This window comes from Rutidosis leptorrhynchoides, chromosome 3 (assembly GCF_046630445.1).
Source record: "Rutidosis leptorrhynchoides isolate AG116_Rl617_1_P2 chromosome 3, CSIRO_AGI_Rlap_v1, whole genome shotgun sequence".
NCBI classification, from domain to species: domain Eukaryota; kingdom Viridiplantae; phylum Streptophyta; class Magnoliopsida; order Asterales; family Asteraceae; genus Rutidosis; species Rutidosis leptorrhynchoides.
Genome location: NC_092335.1, coordinates 569,059,033 through 569,076,774, shown reverse-complemented (window position 1 = coordinate 569,076,774; position 17,742 = coordinate 569,059,033). Strand labels below are relative to the sequence as shown.

Sequence of the window (17,742 nt, the reverse complement as noted above, 5' to 3'; positions counted from 1 at the left end):
CTAAGACTCCATTGTCTGTGAACCATGGGATATCACCTGATTGTGAGGGTGCTTCAGTGGACCAAACGTTATACAGGGAAATCATCGGTTCTCTAATGTATCTTACAGCTTCTCGACCAGATATCATGTTTGCGGTTTGTCTGTGTGCTCGTTATCAGGAAAATCCTAATGTTCATCATATGTTAGTGGTTAAGAAGATTCTGAGGTATTTGAAAGATACACCGAGCTTAGGGTTATGGTATCTGTGTGAGGATGGTTTTGATCTCACAGCGTACAGTGATTCTGACTATGGTGGATGTAAGAAAGATTTTAAGTCAACATCAGGAGGTTGTCAGTTTCTGGGAAGCAAAATAGTTACATGGCAGTGTAAGAAGCAGACAGCGGTGGCTCAGTCCACATGTGAAGCAGAATACATTGCCGCGACCAGCTGTACATCTCAAGTCATTTGGATTCAATAGCAACTACGTGACTACGGTTTGCAAATTTCTAACACTCCTATTTATGTTGATAATACTGCTGCCATAGCTGTCACTAAAAATCCCGTAAATCATTCTAAAACGAAACACATAGGGATTAAATACCATTTCATTAGAGATTGCTATGAGAAAAAGCTGATAGATGTAGTGCAGATAGACACAACAGCCCAAAGGGCTGATCTCTTCACAAAAGTTTTTGATAAACCGCGATTTGATTTTCGGTTAAAGGAAATAGGTATTAAATTGCTTACTGACGTGGTTCCTGAAACTGAGGTTCCTGACACAGAGGAATCTAACAAGAGACTGAGTTGTGAAGGATTTGCAACTGCCTGTATTATATGTGTTGCTTTGTATGGTAGTTTGTAGATCATCTGCATATTTACTTTTCATTTGCATGGTAGATTAGTTTTTGATAATATTTCTGCATGTTTGCTTATGTTTTTAGATAGTTTTATGTTTTTGTACAGAGAAAATCAAAAGGACATAAAAATCAGAAAAACCAGAAAACAAAAAAAAAATAGAAAACCCATAAAAATTTTAAAAAAACCTGAAAATGAGTTGCATATTCTTTATTGTGGGAAGTGATTGCAACACTGAACTGACATGTAAGTTGTGAAAACAAGTGATACAGAATGACTGATAATGTGTTAGTGGACTTTATTGATCTAATTCTAGATGGAGATGATCACATTAACAAAGCGTAAATATCATGATAAGGAAATCATGGAAAGGTTTACAGCGGTTGAGGGTAGTCACCTACTTATCACTGAATATGTACTGAGAAATGGTTGTTCAGAAACTCAACAGACGGTTGAGGTCTCCCCTACTACGATTTATACTCGGTAGCAAAAGGATAATTTTGTGAGTCCCCAAGGTGAGCATACTTTGTCTAGGATGCATACTTATTTCTATTTACCTTTATTACTTGGACCGAAATTCAATAACATACATATCAGGTACTCAAAGGGAGGTGTTTTCTCTAAAAGGGTTGAGAAGTGCAGTCTTGTATCACAGACACGGAGTGATTTGTATATTGCAACATCATCGGGTTCTAGCTTTCAACATCAGAAGTTTGACTTTCCGTGAAGTTTTTACTAAAGTCAAAGACAATGGTGCATCATCATCATGTATAGTTGTATTCACTTATTTATTTTGTTTGTTTTATTTATGGAGAAAAGGCAACATCGGAAAATTCAAAAAAAAAATAAAAAAATTGAATCTGTTTATTTCTTTAGTGTTGTATATAATATGGTGCATCACCTAACTGCCAGAGAATCTTGGATCAAGAATTGAACAAAGTTTCAGCGATTCCTATGTTATCTAAGTCTAAGACAACGGATAATGAACGATTTTGTTATCTACATCCAAGGGGGAGAAATTAAATCATTCAGATATAGAGAACTTAAATCATTCAGTTCAACTCACATTTGGTGATCTTTACTTCTCTTGTCTGTGGTATGGGATTGTACCTATTGACCTGGATAGAGGGAATATCTTCTGGAGGATATCTTAGCGTTCCATCACTCAAATATATTTATCACTTCCATCCATCAAACATCATACATCATACGATTTCCATTTAAGTATGGGGTTTATAGCGGCCGGTATGCGTCTTTTCAAAGTATGCAATAAATTTGAGATTCACAAGGTTATCTGAAACAAAAGGTGTAAGTTTAAGGTAGAAGCTCATGGCTGATAGGGTTGCTAGAAACATCGTGAGATGGTTCTGTTCAATCAAATTGAAAGTACATTGATGTGATAAGAGGACAGCGTCAACATGTTGTGCTCAATTGTTCTACTTGAAACATCGTGCGATCTCAAATGAGGACTGACTTCGTGATCAAAGTCTAACATTGAAAAGTGTTAAGGTAATTAATATAACGTGATCATCGAAGCCTAGGGTGAAAGTTGATAAATGTTTACTGATATATTTGAAAGTTGTTCTGTATATGCTTTATCAAATAAGTTTGTGAATGAACTGTGGAATAACTTGTCAATATAGTTCAGTTCTGATCCCCGAATCAAAATATTTAATCAATTTGATATATCAACTCACAAAAAGATGTGCTATACTTCTTGAAGTGTAATTCATGATAAGCACTTTTACTTGTTCTTATGTCGATAACATCATGCATTTGTTAATGTTAATATTTAATGAAACTGATGTTAGAAGTTAATTCACTACAGATATAAAAGGTTAAATGTTACTGATTACATCTGTTATAATATTGCTAATCATGACACACTGGGTCTTGTACAGTTATTTGCTTTGTGTATTTGCATGAGCATGCATATCTGAGATAGTTTGCATTCATATGTTAGTTGCATGTGCATTTCTGTTTCATCTTTTAAGGTTAACTCCTCAGTTCTCGGAAAGGTTTTCTATGAAAAGAACCCTATGTTTCTCATTAATTTGAAAATAAGTTGTTTAGATATTAAAGGAACAAAGTGTGTTTGATTTATACTGTGGAGATCAGTCCCAGGGGGAGTAAATGTGATAAAAGAAGTATAGTTTGAATTTGAAAAGGGTTAAGTTTTAAAGTTTTTCAAAAGCTCAGACCACCGGCCGATTGTAATTACATCCGGCCGATGGACAAAGACACTCAACCGAGTGTCAAGGCCCTCGGGCCGAAGGATTAGACCATCGGTGGATGGTCACTGACAGTGTATAAAAGGACCCAGAGTCCAACGGGTCAGTCACTTTGTGCAAATTGTGTGATTTTACCATCGATTTTCAAGTTTGAGGAACGAGCTTTTGATTTTAAGTCGTAGATACAGCTTTTTACTGTGATTCTAGCGCCGTTAACGAGGTAATCTAACTCGTTTCCATTTGGTTTTAAATTGTTAATTGTAGATTCGTAGTTTGTTTTTTTTTAAATCGATTGTCTTTTGCTCGATATCTGTTGAAGTTGTTGATATATATATATATATATGTTAATCGGCCCCTTTAGCAGTTATTGTGACCAGAAATCGATCCAGAAACAACAGATTGATCGATTTGAACTTTTTACAGAAACAGATCTGATGAACTACCTCCGGCCGATGGTCTTTGACCATCGACCGATGGTGTCTCACACTCGGCCGAATGACACTTCACTCGGCCGTAGGTCCTAAATTGATCAGTTTGTAGATGTGCTTTAGACCAACTGCCGTAGGTCTAGACCATCGGACCGATGGTCCAGTCCATCGACTGATGGTCACTTGATTGAACCGATGGTAGATTTTTATATTGAATTTAATTGAATTTTTTGGTCACTGGTATTTTCTGTTATGCCTCTCTAATGCTAGTGCTTGTAGTATGTATTAGAATGTCAGGAGGTTCCTTTGTTGGGCAATGGATGTTTAACATCGACCGTAGGAGAATTCTAGCTAGTGGACGACCCATCTTAGTGGAACAAAAGGTCATTGCTACTTGACAGACCTATATTCCTTGGGAACAAATTGGATGTCAAGCATTCTTAGACATTGGGGATTACTTTTGTCCTGATTTGTTGTGGGAATTTTATGCCAATGTTGCCTTAGAAGATGGTAAGAAGAAATTTGTGCACTCAGGCCTATTTAACCAACAGTATAAGTGGATTATGGAGGAATTCTCAGACCTGTTGAATGTTCCTCACACCGGGGTTAAGATACTGTATCCTAGCAAAGATCTGAGAAAGATCCCCAATAGATTCAAACTATCTGACATAGTTGCAAGGTTATGCAAGCCAGGGAAAGTAGTTAATGCTGGTAGGGTTGAGGTTAGAGATGATGATATCTTACAACAACATGAGATACATTTAAGGATTATCAAAAGGAATGTGACCTTTAGGAAAGAAGTAGATAATTTGCTGTCTGGTACCGAGGCTTTATTTCTATATTGTCTACTAGAGGGTATTCAAGTGAATGTGGGTCATTTTCTCATTCATGTAATGAAAGATTTTATTGAGATGGAAGAACCATTTCCATACGCAGCTTTACTATATACCTTGTTTGAGAAACTTGGTGTAATCCAACATGAGGAAAAGCTAGTGCCAGAGGATTCCATTATGGGATGAATGATTCTGAATTTATGTTTATGTGTTTGTTTATTTTCAGCTTGTTATGTAATTTGATAATGCTAGCTTGTTAGCATTAATACACTATTCTATGTCTGTATTAATTCTACTTCGGACATGTAATCGTGTAACTGAGATCCTGATCTATTAGTCTTTATAAGGTAATATATTCTGTGATGATCACACTGTGATATTGTCTTTATAATGCTGATTTGAATTATGTTTGCAGTTATTTTCATAATGTCAGGTGTTCAAGCTGATCCAGAAAACATTGCACATGATTCCGATACTGAGTCATCGGGAGGTCCGTTTTCTATTGATATTCCAGGATTGAAAGCTAACAGTGGCTCCAATCTCACTGCATGTCTAAATGAGAAAGGTCCTAATGCTGGTAAGTACAAGGGTGTAATTGAGTTTCTGAAACGTTCAAGAGTATTTGCAGCCATCTCTATGCCCTGTACGACATATTACTCACATCAGAGAGAGTTCTGGGAACGTGCAAGAATTGAGACTGTAGATGACATGAAGGTAATTATGAGTACTGTTTGTGGTCAGGAGATTCAGATTTCTGAAGATACGATTCGAAACACTTTCTTGTTCGAGGATGATGAGAATATGCCGAAGAAGTTGTCAAAGACAAAGATTACTGGATGTGTGTTAAGATGCAAGTATTCTGGTGATATTACGAGAGCAACGATTAAAAGAAGTGGATTCACTCCACCGTATAGATATCTGTCACTTGTTGTGCTGAGGTGCTTAAGCCCATTGCAAGGAGGGTTTGATGAACTGAGCGAGATTTATCAAGGAATGTTTGCTGCTTTGGTTTTGAAGGCTGATTTCAATTTCTCAGGAGTTATCTTTGATCTACTGGTGGAGAATGTGACGAGCAAGTCATATCTAATTTATCCGAGGTTCTTACAAATTATGATCAATCGTCAAACTGTTGATTTGCCTAGATTGAGAAAAGACGTCATTGAGTTGAAGCATATGACAGATCTTACGTTCAATCGATTGAATCAGATGAAGAGTGCTAATGATGGCAAGCTTGTGTGTCATCTTGCGAAAGAATCTTATCAGTGTCCTCCAGGAAAGAAGTGGAGAAATGAAAATAGCTTATCTGATCAAGAACCTAATTTTGAAGTAGCGAATAGTGATGAAGAGGTGGAACAACCGGTGAATACTCAAGCTGCTGGTGGGTCAGGTGCTGGTGGGTTAGTTGATGAGATTGGTGATGTTAATCCAAATGTTGGTGTTGAGGAAGCTTCAAGGGGATCAAAAAGGAGATTGGTTGAAGATGAGAGTTCTCAGGTTTCAACTAAGCTAAAATTGAAAAGAAGGTTCAAGTTAGTTTACAAAGATGCTGGTGGATCTTCAGCTGGAACTCAACCAGTGACACCAATACCGCAGACTCAAGGACAACAAACTTCACAACAACAACAACGTCCGTCAACGCAACAGTCACCACCTGTGGTTCAACAGGTCTCCCAAGAGACTGTTTCTACTCCTACTCCGAAAGCTCCGATTCATGCTGGAACTGAAGGAGGTGTTAGTTCCTCGACTCTTCGCAATTTGAATGATTTGTATGTTCAAGCTATGGCTGATAATTTGAGAATGAGGAAGGAAATGGATGAGAAAATTGAACAGTTGAAGGAGGAGAATCGTGTTAAGTCCGAAGATGTTACAAGGCTATCGTTGCAAGTTGACCTGTTGCAAAGAAAAGTTGGTGATCAATCGTTGTTATTAACTGATGCGAAACGAGAAGCTTCTCAAGCTAAGGAGTTGGCTGCATCAGCTCTGGCTAAGATGACTGCGTGGGAAGAGAAGTTTGATCTGGTTGAGATGCCTGAGGATGAGACTGATAATCGAATGGTGGAGGCTCCTGGTTCCTCCAAAGCTACAGCACTGTCAGTAATTCCTCTTAAAATTGATTGTAGTTTTAGTGATTTCTTTTCTAAACAGGATGAGCTCAAGCATTCTGTTGTTTATGATGAACTAGAAGAGGGAGAGATCCCTCACAACCTCTCTAGAGAAGAGCTGGACGAACAGGTGCGTCTAGAGCAAGAGGAAGCTAAAGCTGCTGACGCACAGTCCGACGATTCTCCATCTGAGGATGATTCTTTTGGCCCTGAGATTCCAGAGGATTTTAGTGATAGAGATTTAGATGATTTAGTTGAGGATGTTACTCATGAAGATTTTCCTACATATCAAAATGATAAGAATGAGGATCTTCCTGGTTTTGAGGAGTTGTTAAGAACAAATGATGAACTTTTGGATAGAAAGTGTAAAGAGAAAGAACGAACTGAAGTCCTGCCTGAAGGATTTTTGCCGGTCAAATATCACAAGGAAAAAACTGAAAAGTTGGAAGTTGATTGGAGAGATATCTTGAAGATTAGAAAGTATTGTGAAAAACCGAATCTTGAGCCGAAATATTTGAAGATGATTAATTTGAGAAAGAGTGCAAAAGAAAGAATTCTAGCCTGGGCTTACATTGAAGAATTCAACATGTTTGCGATTAAGAGAGAGTTTGGTGTTGATTATATTAAACATGGTCACGAATTCAAGTCACTGCCGTACTTTGAGCTAATGCAGATTGCCAGGTTGAGAATGTTGTATTGTGGAATGAACGATCGATCTTCGTTACTGGTGAAGAAGATTCGTATAGCTTTTAATTCAAAGAATTGGGAAGGTTTTAGGCCACAATTTCCTAGGATTAGTTTCAAAGTTAATCCTAGAACTGGTGAATCTCGAAGAATTGTGAAGTACAAGCGGGCAAAGACTATGAAGAAGGTACCGTTGAGAAAATTGCCGCAGAATTGGAGTCAGAGATTCAGATGGTGGTTTTATGATGATCGTTCTGAAGAAGTTGTGATTGTTTTGGATAAGCTGAAAGAAGATGATATTGAATGCATTCGTGTATTGGATCCGATTTGGTTGAGAAACTGTACCGAGGCTGATATTTTCACGTTGTATTACAATCGTATGCTCTATCGTCGAGAGAACAGGATACAGGCTGAACAGTATGTGAAAGTAGCTAAGCTGTGCTACTTGAACAACATGGTAATCGATCCGTACGAATGAAGTAAATGATGACTGAAGATTTTTGAAATAGAACTAGGTCTTAGGGGGAGTTTGTTGGTGCATAATCCCGAGTTCTATTATGTAATAAGTTCTATTAATTTTGTATTTCATATTTCAGTCATGTATGAACATCGTCATTAATACTTTGTATTTGAATTGCTTAGTATAATGTCGTGAAATGGTTGAGAGCAGTTGGTTGGCTGCTCAGACCATCGACCGATGGTAGGGACCATCGGTCGAGGGACTCTCACCATCGGCCGTAGGTCCCAGACCACCGGCCGATGGTCACTGGAATTATATATATATATATATATATATATATATATATATATATATATATATATATATATATATATATATATATATATATATATGGGTTTTATGGTTCATTGTTAGGTTACACACCACAAACCCTATTGTCGTCGTATTACTCTGTGTTTACCGTCCTAGCCCAATCCCCAACCGAATACAAGGCTCTAGGCATCGATTATATCAACTATTTTGTTGGTTAGATTGATCCCGATAGTTAATCAAGTATTCGACTCGCCCTAGTTATCGTTTTCGCCGTTAATCTAGGTTAATACGTTTGATCTAAGGTCCGTAGTACGTCTACACTTTTTTTTTTTTTTATTCCTTTAGTAAACAATAGAAAACATGTTTCTTTGGAACATATGTTTTGTAATATGAATATAATAATGTAAGTAAATTCACATATACATTAACTTTTTCTTCCCAACTTTTTATCCATTTAATTTTTAAACATACAATAACCGATCAAAATCACTAACCGTTAATCGATCGAAAACACTCCGCAGCGAAGCTGGTTTGTTTTACTCGTTGATTCTAATGTAAAACAATCATATTTTCATAATAGAAATGTGAGCACTAACAAAGAACGTTTTTCTTTTTTGAAGAACACTAAAAAAGAATGTTAACACTTCCTCATTCATTCACGTTGATTTTAAGTATTGGCGGAACATGATAACCCAAAGGGGTACCCGCTCCACCTGAATTTGGGGAGAATTTTTTTTTTTTACACTAAACATTTTTTTACTAAAAAATACGACTTTTTAGTGTTTACTCTCTGTCACTAATTTTACCCCACATGTGATCGGGACATTGGGTTCAAGTTTCGGCGTTGCTTTTAACTGTCAATATAAAACTTTTTTTCTGAATATGTATATGTATATGTGTTATGACTAAGAGCGTTCTACTTTAAAATTTGAACTATGAATTTTTGTCGTATATAATTTGGAAGCAGAGCCAGACCTGAGGTAGAGCCGCAGGTGCGACTGTATTGGACATCAAGTTAGAAAGGACATCAAATATAGAGTTCTGATTTTTTTTCAAAAAAATAAAAATAAATAAATAACCAAGTTGCAGGAATGGATAAAGAGATGAATGAGAATAGAGAAGGGAAATGTGCATGGAGTGACTTAGAGAGAGAAAATGTGTACATTACTTTATAGTATAAGTAGGTAATGCATTTACATGTACCTTTTAAAATATATGAATATTTAAGTAACAATGAATTGATAATTGTGAAATGATGGGACATCTAATGACTTTCAATACTTGATGTATTACAAATAATTTAATATATTTAGCTTAGTAAAAATTATTTATCTTTACATTTTTTTTTCATTCTATTTTGATTCTTTATTATATTAAACAAGCTACACAAATTTTCTATACAAATTTGATGTTTCTAGATTATGTTAAATACAAGAATTATATGGAGTAATTTTTATTTAGATAACTCTTGATTATGAAGTAGTATTTTAAATTATTATTGATATAATAAGTTATGATTATTATGCACTCTTAAATAAATTTTACCGAGTTTTTAATAATTTAGTAAAAAGTCAAATTATATTTTTGAAATCTAATATTTTTCTAGTATGAAGTCACACTATTCCGACTAGAAAAGAACTTAGTTTTGATATTAGAATTAATTTTTGAATATATCGATCTCAGACTTAACTTATAATATGAATTATCATTATCATTATCATTTTTAAATGTAGTTTGTGTCTTCAAATTGTTACACTATACTATACGGAGAATTTGTTAAGATATTAATGTGAGAATGAGCAAAATAAACTAAAGTTTCAAACACTCCATGTAGTAAGTTTAAAAATCTTAATATGGGCATCTTATTGTCATCTCACACCGGACAACAAAACACTCAGGGCCGGCCCGAAGAAAGGGTAGTTAACACATTAACATTAACATTTACGAAGTAACATTAACAATTTTAACATGCTCTATAAAATGATCCCCTAAACTTCCTTGTTATGAAAAAAGGAACAAAATATAAAAGTTGACAATCTTATAAAACTTAAAGGGGGTAAAATGAACATATAAATACAAAGCTTTGTTCATAACAAGAGGAAAACCACCACCAGTGAGAAACATAAATTAAGCCGCAACGAAACACAAAAGCATGGCGAGCAGATCAGTAGCTTCGATTAGCAATTCATGGAAACAGTTATCGTTCAACACAATCGTTCGAAATTTTAGCACATCATCATCATCATCATCACCTGCTTCTGCATCAGCAACAACAACAACATCATCTTCATCAACAGTTTCAAAATCAAAAAGAAAAAAGAAGAAAAACTTGTTTGAAGTAGCTCAATTCCTACCAAATTGGGGATTAGGTTATCAAATGGCTAAAACTCATTGGTCTGGTGTTGCTTATGAGATCACCAAAATCAATCTCTACAAGGTTTATTTCTCTTTTAAATATATTCGAATCATGTATGTAATTCTTTAGGGTTTAGTTAGGGTTTATGAGAAATGATACATAGTGATTGTTAATGTGCTGTGTATTTCAGGATGGTAAACATGGAAAGGCATGGGGAATTGTGCACAAGGATGGTGAGTTTTTTTTTTTTTTTTTTTTTTTTTTTTTTTTTTTTTTTTTTTGTGTTTGCTTGAATTAATTTATTTCCTCTGGTTGATTGGTTACTCAAAGGGGTTTTTTTTTAATTTTTTTTTTTTTGAAATTATTGTAGTTTTCATAGAAGATAAATTATTTGATTGTATAACACAAAGTGGATACTTTCATTCATGATAGATTGGTTAATTGAGAGTGTTTGAGATTTGGAATAAATAGGATTAGATAAATCACTTTTGTAAGACCTATATATATGCAATCGATCTCAGAAGCTAGTCGATCGAGAGCTGGTTACTAGTCTTCTCTGTTTTTAGTCACCTAAAGTTTTTCTTATACGGAAGCTGGTTATAACGTTGAATCTCATGTAACAGGGGATATATGGAATTTGATTTTCGGTATGTCTATCGTGTTTTCAGTACAATTCTTGACTAATTTTCACAAACTCTAGGAAATAGGTCACTGGCTAACGGTTATGAGTAGAGTTGGTTGCCATAGATTGCCTGCTTGTATGTCATGAAACTATTCATTTTTGGTGTTATCAGATCAGATTCTTTTATCATTTATCTAAGATGAAACTATGCATCTACAATAAGATGATTCTTCTATCATAAGATGTTAAAGACAGGTGTCGGTGTCTATCCACCTGTCTCTGTAAGTATGACTGTATATCTGAAAGTTCAAAACAAAACCGGTTAAATGATGAATTTTATGAATTATAGATTGTATATATTAAAAGGAGAAAGGTCTGTTTTACTTGTACTTTTACATGTTGCTTTCCTACATCTCTAACCTAATGAAGTATGTTGGCTGACCTCATATCTGTCCAACAAGCATAAACGTGAAATTTAGGTTTGTTCTTTAGAGTAAAAATAAAAAATAAACTATAAAAGTCACTGTAATGTTAGACAAAAGGACTGATCACATGACATATTTATACAGTTATACTCTCTTAATTGTAACAGTTGATTACATTTGTCCAATGCTAATCAAATCGCCGAACAAAAATATTACAAAAGGTGGAGTGGAAGAACAGTTTGATGGTGGAAGAAGTTAATAGTGTGAACTAGTTTTGGTGATTTACGTTAGATAATTGATTTGAGTTATGTGAAAAGATGATTTTGATATGGTTATGAAAGTTTATTTGTAGGTTATGATTAATCCTTTGCTTGAATAGTATAACTGAAAAAATGCTATACTTTGAAAAAGTTTACCAAGTTATTGTTACAGGTAGATTTGGACTTTTAAAAGTAACCAACGGTCGACCTTGTAAGCCACATTTGTGGATAAAATTTTATAAACTTTCTGTAAGCAACCTTTCTGTTTGTTTATTATTTTTTTTTTCTTCAAGGTTTTATCTACCATTTTTTCTTGCAAAACTACTAGACACTATCCTATTATTCTGGTTAGGAACTGAGGCATATGTTAGTGTATTCTATATTTAAGGCAATGGATTATACCTTTTGAAATTGCACTTAACCTTTGACCAATGACTTAGAGCTCTTTTGGACTGTTATTCTTGAAGAGTGTAAAGATCATAGGAAGTTAAAACTACTTTAGTTCTTGTATTCATAACATTGTAACCCACAATATTTTAAAGAAATAAAAGCTTCCAAATTGTTTGCTTAACTCACTCACATGTTATTTAAATTCTGTCTTTCATGTATATATATATATATATATATATATATATATATATATATATATATATATAAGTGTGTGTGGTGTGTATACTATACATGAATCATGAGTGTGTACTTGCTGGTTAATTTCTACGTGTAGGGTTTTCTAGAACTTTGTGAGTTGAAAAAGAGACCTCACTCAACAACCTTCTTTGATTAGCAAGAAAACAAAATAACCTCATTTTACAATTGGTTACTATTTCATTATTGAAAATTTTCTGCCTGCAAAAATTGTTACTAGTTTATTACTTAATATTTATATTTATTTCTTACTTATTAGTTTTAACAAGTGTTGGTATGGTATATGTGCAGGTGTACCGGCTGCTGATGTTCCAAAGAAAATTAGTGGCGTGCACAAACGTTGTTGGAAGTACATTCCTAACTCAAAGAAAGCTGAACATATCACACCTCAACCTCAATCAGAACCACAAGTTCAAGCCGCGTGATGCTCTCTAAGCTGAAATTTAGGTTGATATTTTTGATAAACTATGCAATGTTAGATGCCATTGATGTTTCCTTTTTGAACGATTTATATCTTTATTTCTGTTATAAGGTTTCCATTTTAAATCTCTCTCTAAGAAATTATTGATTTTTCAAGCTTGATCGTATTCAAGACTACTAGTGAGTAGTGATCTCATTGGATTGCTATAAATTTGTTTCAAGCTTGAAAAGTATGTTTTCATTTATTGATCCTATGGTCTGATGTAATAAAGTGTATTAGTACTAGTCTCATGCAGGGGACACAAAGATATATGTGTTGTGGAACGAATCAAAATGGGTTGACTTTAGGTTTATTTTGACGTATATTTGCAGGAAGAAATTTAGGAGAATAAGACAATATTTATGTGTTAAGACAACGTAACTGCACTATTATGATTATACTTTTAACTAATTCTTAATAAAGTGATTTAGAAGGTTTTACTTCATTAATGGTTTTCAGCCTGCTTGACCTTTAATCTTATGACAAGTTTTTAGCTTGACCTATCTTAATTGATAATCATTGAACTGTTACATAAAAAGTGTGCAGCGTTCAATATAAGACCATTTGATTATTGATTGCTTATGTTCAACCATAGTCAGCTGCTTACTCCAAACATTGGTCCAGAATGATTATTTGTTAAATTTCAGAACTCCTTACCATTAGCCAAAATCCGACTACATTTACTTAACACTTCTGTTAATCGTTCATCAACTCTTATTGCATTATACCATGGATTGGCCTTACTCAACAGCCATCCTAGTGACTCGATACATCCCATCTCCATCTTGTACACTTTTTTGCAACAAGGTTTATGAATTTCTTGCTTCAAGTTAACAAACTCGTACAAACGTGTATTACACCTTTGTGTCAAAGTCTTCAGGCAACTTTTCAGATATTTGTAGAAATTTTTTCTGGGTTCTGGGGGCAAATCTTGCACATCCCATGGCGACAACCATTTATGTTTGTTGTTGTCATCATCATAATCGTAGTCTCCATCATTCCAATCATCGTGACTTGCGTTAACATCGACAACACACTTAACTAAAACTAGGGATACAAAGAAGGAAATGCAAAATTTGTGATATTTGTTTGCCATGGTTTGATGGAGATCCAAGTTGTGGTTTTAATGACTTTAAGGGAACTTAAATAAGTATAGTTACAAGTTTGATATCATTCTTAGTTATTAGTTGGTACAAGTTTGCTATGATTTAGCTTGTAGTTGTTATGAGTTTGATAACTCAAATCCTTGACATTGAGTTAAGATATCATTCTCTGACATTTTGTTTTTTTAAGTTACTACTTGTGTCTATTGTTGTTTGGTTGCAATTCATTTAGGTGAGGGTGGTGCACTCACTCTCGATGTCAGTCGTGGGTTGTCATCTTGCAACTCGTCATGTGTGATGTTAGATTGGTCTTTTGTATTGTACGGAGTATAATAATCTTATTTCGTCCAAGAAAGCGAACAACGTTTTCTGCTTCTTGAACCCCATGATTGGATTAATCCCTTAATCATCTAAACTTCGGTTCACATATATGCTTACATTTAGGATGTAGCACTAATGTTGAACCGTCCAGCATCCAGTGCGTTTGTTTGTGACATTAGAATGACTGAACCATTATCGATTCTACATGATTCATTAAGTCATTCAAGATTATTATCAAACATGTTATTGTGGTTTAGATTTAGCTCAAATGTAACCTTTGATTTATTTAAATTGTGAATCATTAATCATTATGTTTTACCAAATTCTTCTTAGTGTGATGTATGCAATTTTTGGTATCATCAAAAAAAAAAAAGACTTAATTATGCTAATAGTCCTTAAAGTTTTACATTTTTTCATCCTGGACCTTAAAGTTTTTATTTTTTCATCCTAAACCTTAATGTTATGATTCTATTTCATTTTAGTCCCCAGGGTTATCATTCATTAAGTCCAATCCGTTAAGGCATTTCATGTGATTATTAACCAAGGGTAAAATAGTCATTGTGTCATACAATATAACAAACCCTATTCTACATTGCCGACTCTTCATTTTACTAAGATTTCTTCTTGCCCCTTCAATTGTTTGCCTCCCGTACACTAAAAAGATTGGGCACCACATTTGCAAATTGCACCATATGACGTGCTAAAAAGTATGGGCACGGGGCACCACCCTTTTTCCTTCCCAAATAACCTCTAAGATCCTGCCAGACGTTCAGATTGTGATGAGAATCTGCTACCGAACAGATTATAGATAAAACACAAATCAAAAAACCACACAACATAGTAAGATATAAAAATATTTCGACTTTTTAAGATCAAGACTAAAAATATATGTAGAGAACAATAGTTCTTCTAATATATCACACTAAAGAACTGCAACTTGCATATATGAATAATAATTTGTGCATTTTTTTTTGTACATATTCATATGTTGAAGGTAATGCATGCTCAATGATAGAAAATGAAAGTAGATAGATAGGGAGAAGTGGAAAAGACCGGAATACTCTTTTTCAATAAAATAATAGGGTGAATAGTAAAAATATAGTATATATATATATATATATATATATATATATATATATATATATATATATATTGGTAGGATAAGAGGGAAGTAACCATTCAGGGAGAAGCGGGGGGAAGCAAAATTTTTTTTTTTTTTTTCGTTTTTTGAAAAAACTTTGTTCACGAATATTATAGATGAGATGAAAATATGAACATTTAGTAGAGACACTTTGTGATAAATGTTTTTATTTTGGCGGGAAAACGCTCGAAGAAGTAATATTTAACAATTATCGTATTTTTCGAGCGTATTTTGAGGTTTTAGCTATTGGGGTTTAGATATTAGGGTTTAGAGGGTTTAGATATTAGGGTTTAGAAATTTAGGGTTTAGGGTTTAGATTTAGGATTTAGATTGAGTTTTTAACACGAACAGTTTAGAGTTTAGAGTTTAGGGTTTAGGGTTTGGTGTTTTGAGTTTATGGAATAAACCCAAAACACCAAACCCTAAACCCTAAACCCTAAACTCTAAATCGGACTAAATTTTACTTCACAAAACATGAAAAAAAACGTTCATATTCTTCACGAACAATATTATCTTGAATGTTATTTTTGTCGATCGTTTTCCCGCCTACATAATAACATTCATCATGAAGTGTCTCTTCTAAATGTTCATATTTTCGTGTGATCTTGATGTCGGGAAAAAAAATTAAAAAAAAACGAAATTTTTTTTTTTTGCTTCCCCCCGCTTCCCCCCGATTGGTTACTTCCCAATTGATCCTGCCCCTATATATATATATATATATATATATATATATATATATATATATATATATATATATATATATAGTCATCTCATATTCAGTGAATAAACACATATTTTGGTGAAACTGTACTGTCATCCCACTGAATAATCATAGGTTAAACTTAATAAATGATCATACCAAACTGCTATCTAATTTGTTTCAAGTTCAGTTCACGTTCATACGTTCAACCATCGCAAAAGATACTAATTCTCGTGTCAATTCGAATCCTAAAGGTAATTCAGCTCTACACTTTCTACATAATAGTATCAACCAGTTTTCGAACCCTCGCTTCGCGCCTGGAGTTCGGTTTTCAATATATTTTATTGCGTTTGGTTTGTAAAATTATTTCGTGGCTAACGATGATGTCGTTGAAGCGCAACTCGAGTCGAATTAAAAAGTATATCCCGTGAAAGATTTAAATGTTATTTTAAATTAACAATATATGTGCATCTCCAGGTTTCGCTATGGAATTGTCGACTTTTAAAAATTTAACGCAAAATCAACGTGTATGAAAAGTACCCCAAATATTTAGCGTTTTTTAAAAAGCGTCCGTTTTGCGTATAGTTAGTGACATTGTGTTCCTAAAATTATTTCGAGTTTAACGATGGTGTCGGAAAAAATTTAACTCATTGCGAGCGAGAAGATATGACTCGTTGAATATTTGGGTGGAGTTTATTTCAGATTTTTTATGAAAATAGTTATTTGACACTTTACCCACCTGTTTGGGAATCGATTTGAATTTTTGGTAAAAGTGTGGGGGGCTTTGTTGGTGAAATGAAATTTAGCTACAATTAAAAAAAAAGTGAAAAGTCAAAAATACTCCTAGTTACTATTCATAACTTTTGTCTATTAGATATAGTTATAGTTATAATCAAAAGAAATGTGAGGACAATCGAAACAGTAATTCCTCTAGGTAAAGGGGAACTATCCCTTCCCTCTTCTTAGACCACTCCCAACCATGACGTACTTCCTCCCCAGGACACACCGCCACATCAGTGCCACATCAGCTTTCTCTCTCCATTTATTTTTCACTTCCTCTCCATCACACACCACTACCAACCATGACATCCTCCCTCCCCATCACATGGCCCCATATTTTTTTTATTAATATTTATTACTACTATTATTATTATTATTATTATTATTATTATTATTATTATTATTATTATTATTATTAATACAAATTTTTTAAACAACACTTTTATTGATAAACAAAGATACGATTACATATTTTTTTTTTAAAATTACACAATTAAGCATATAAATACGAACACATAATATTAAGACTATCAATATCTTTTGTCAATCGTATCATCGCTAACTCATCCTTCCTCATCGCTACTCTCTCTTGGTAGACGATAATCGTAATCAATGAAAAGAAGATGCACTTTTATGGGTTCATTTGCCGTAATTGCTTTATTTTTAACGGCATCCTAATCTTCATCCGTATCCAGAAACTTGTATATTTTGTCATCGTCATTGTAATACACGAAGTCCGAGTGTTTGAAGTCCACATTTTCTTTGACAAACTTCAACAACTTCGAAAAATCCATTTCACTAACGTCAACGTTTTCGAACGTTCTTCTTTCGCCAATTTGAGTACACGATTTTCAATCATCCGAAAACTCACCGTTGAAGTAAACGTAAATAGGGACGAGAGTGGGTGCCATTTTGAGTGATTGTTTGAAGATTGTTTGATTTGAGAGTAATTTGATATATGGAAGAATGGTGTTGAGATATGAAAGATTGGAGGTGCATTATATAGGAGGAGAAGGAAAAAAAAAAAAAAAGAAGCCGTTGTAG

General features: G+C 34.1%; 1 protein-coding gene across 1 annotated transcript; it reads left to right on the top strand.

Annotated features, from left to right (window-relative positions):
• Positions 1-10,007: 10,007 nt before the first annotated feature.
• Positions 10,008-12,945, top strand: LOC139898630 (uncharacterized). The gene is made up of 3 exons (XM_071881383.1): positions 10,008-10,322; positions 10,432-10,474; positions 12,485-12,945. The coding sequence occupies exons 1-3, from the start codon at positions 10,038-10,040 to the stop codon at positions 12,616-12,618; spliced, it is 462 nt and encodes a 153-aa protein (XP_071737484.1). The 5' UTR covers positions 10,008-10,037; the 3' UTR covers positions 12,619-12,945.
• The last annotated feature ends 4,797 nt before the right edge of the window (positions 12,946-17,742 follow it).

What these genes read in the sequence shown, in the direction of transcription:
- LOC139898630 (XM_071881383.1), top strand. Translation starts at nt 10,038, where the DNA reads ATGGCGAGCAGATCAGTAGCTTCGATTAGCAATTCATGGAAACAGTTA. An exon ending in CCAAAATCAATCTCTACAAG is followed by an intron (nt 10,323 to 10,431) that starts GTTTATTTCTCT and finishes TGTGTATTTCAG; the next exon opens with GATGGTAAACATGGAAAGGC. An exon ending in GGGAATTGTGCACAAGGATG is followed by an intron (nt 10,475 to 12,484) that starts GTGAGTTTTTTT and finishes GTATATGTGCAG; the next exon opens with GTGTACCGGCTGCTGATGTT.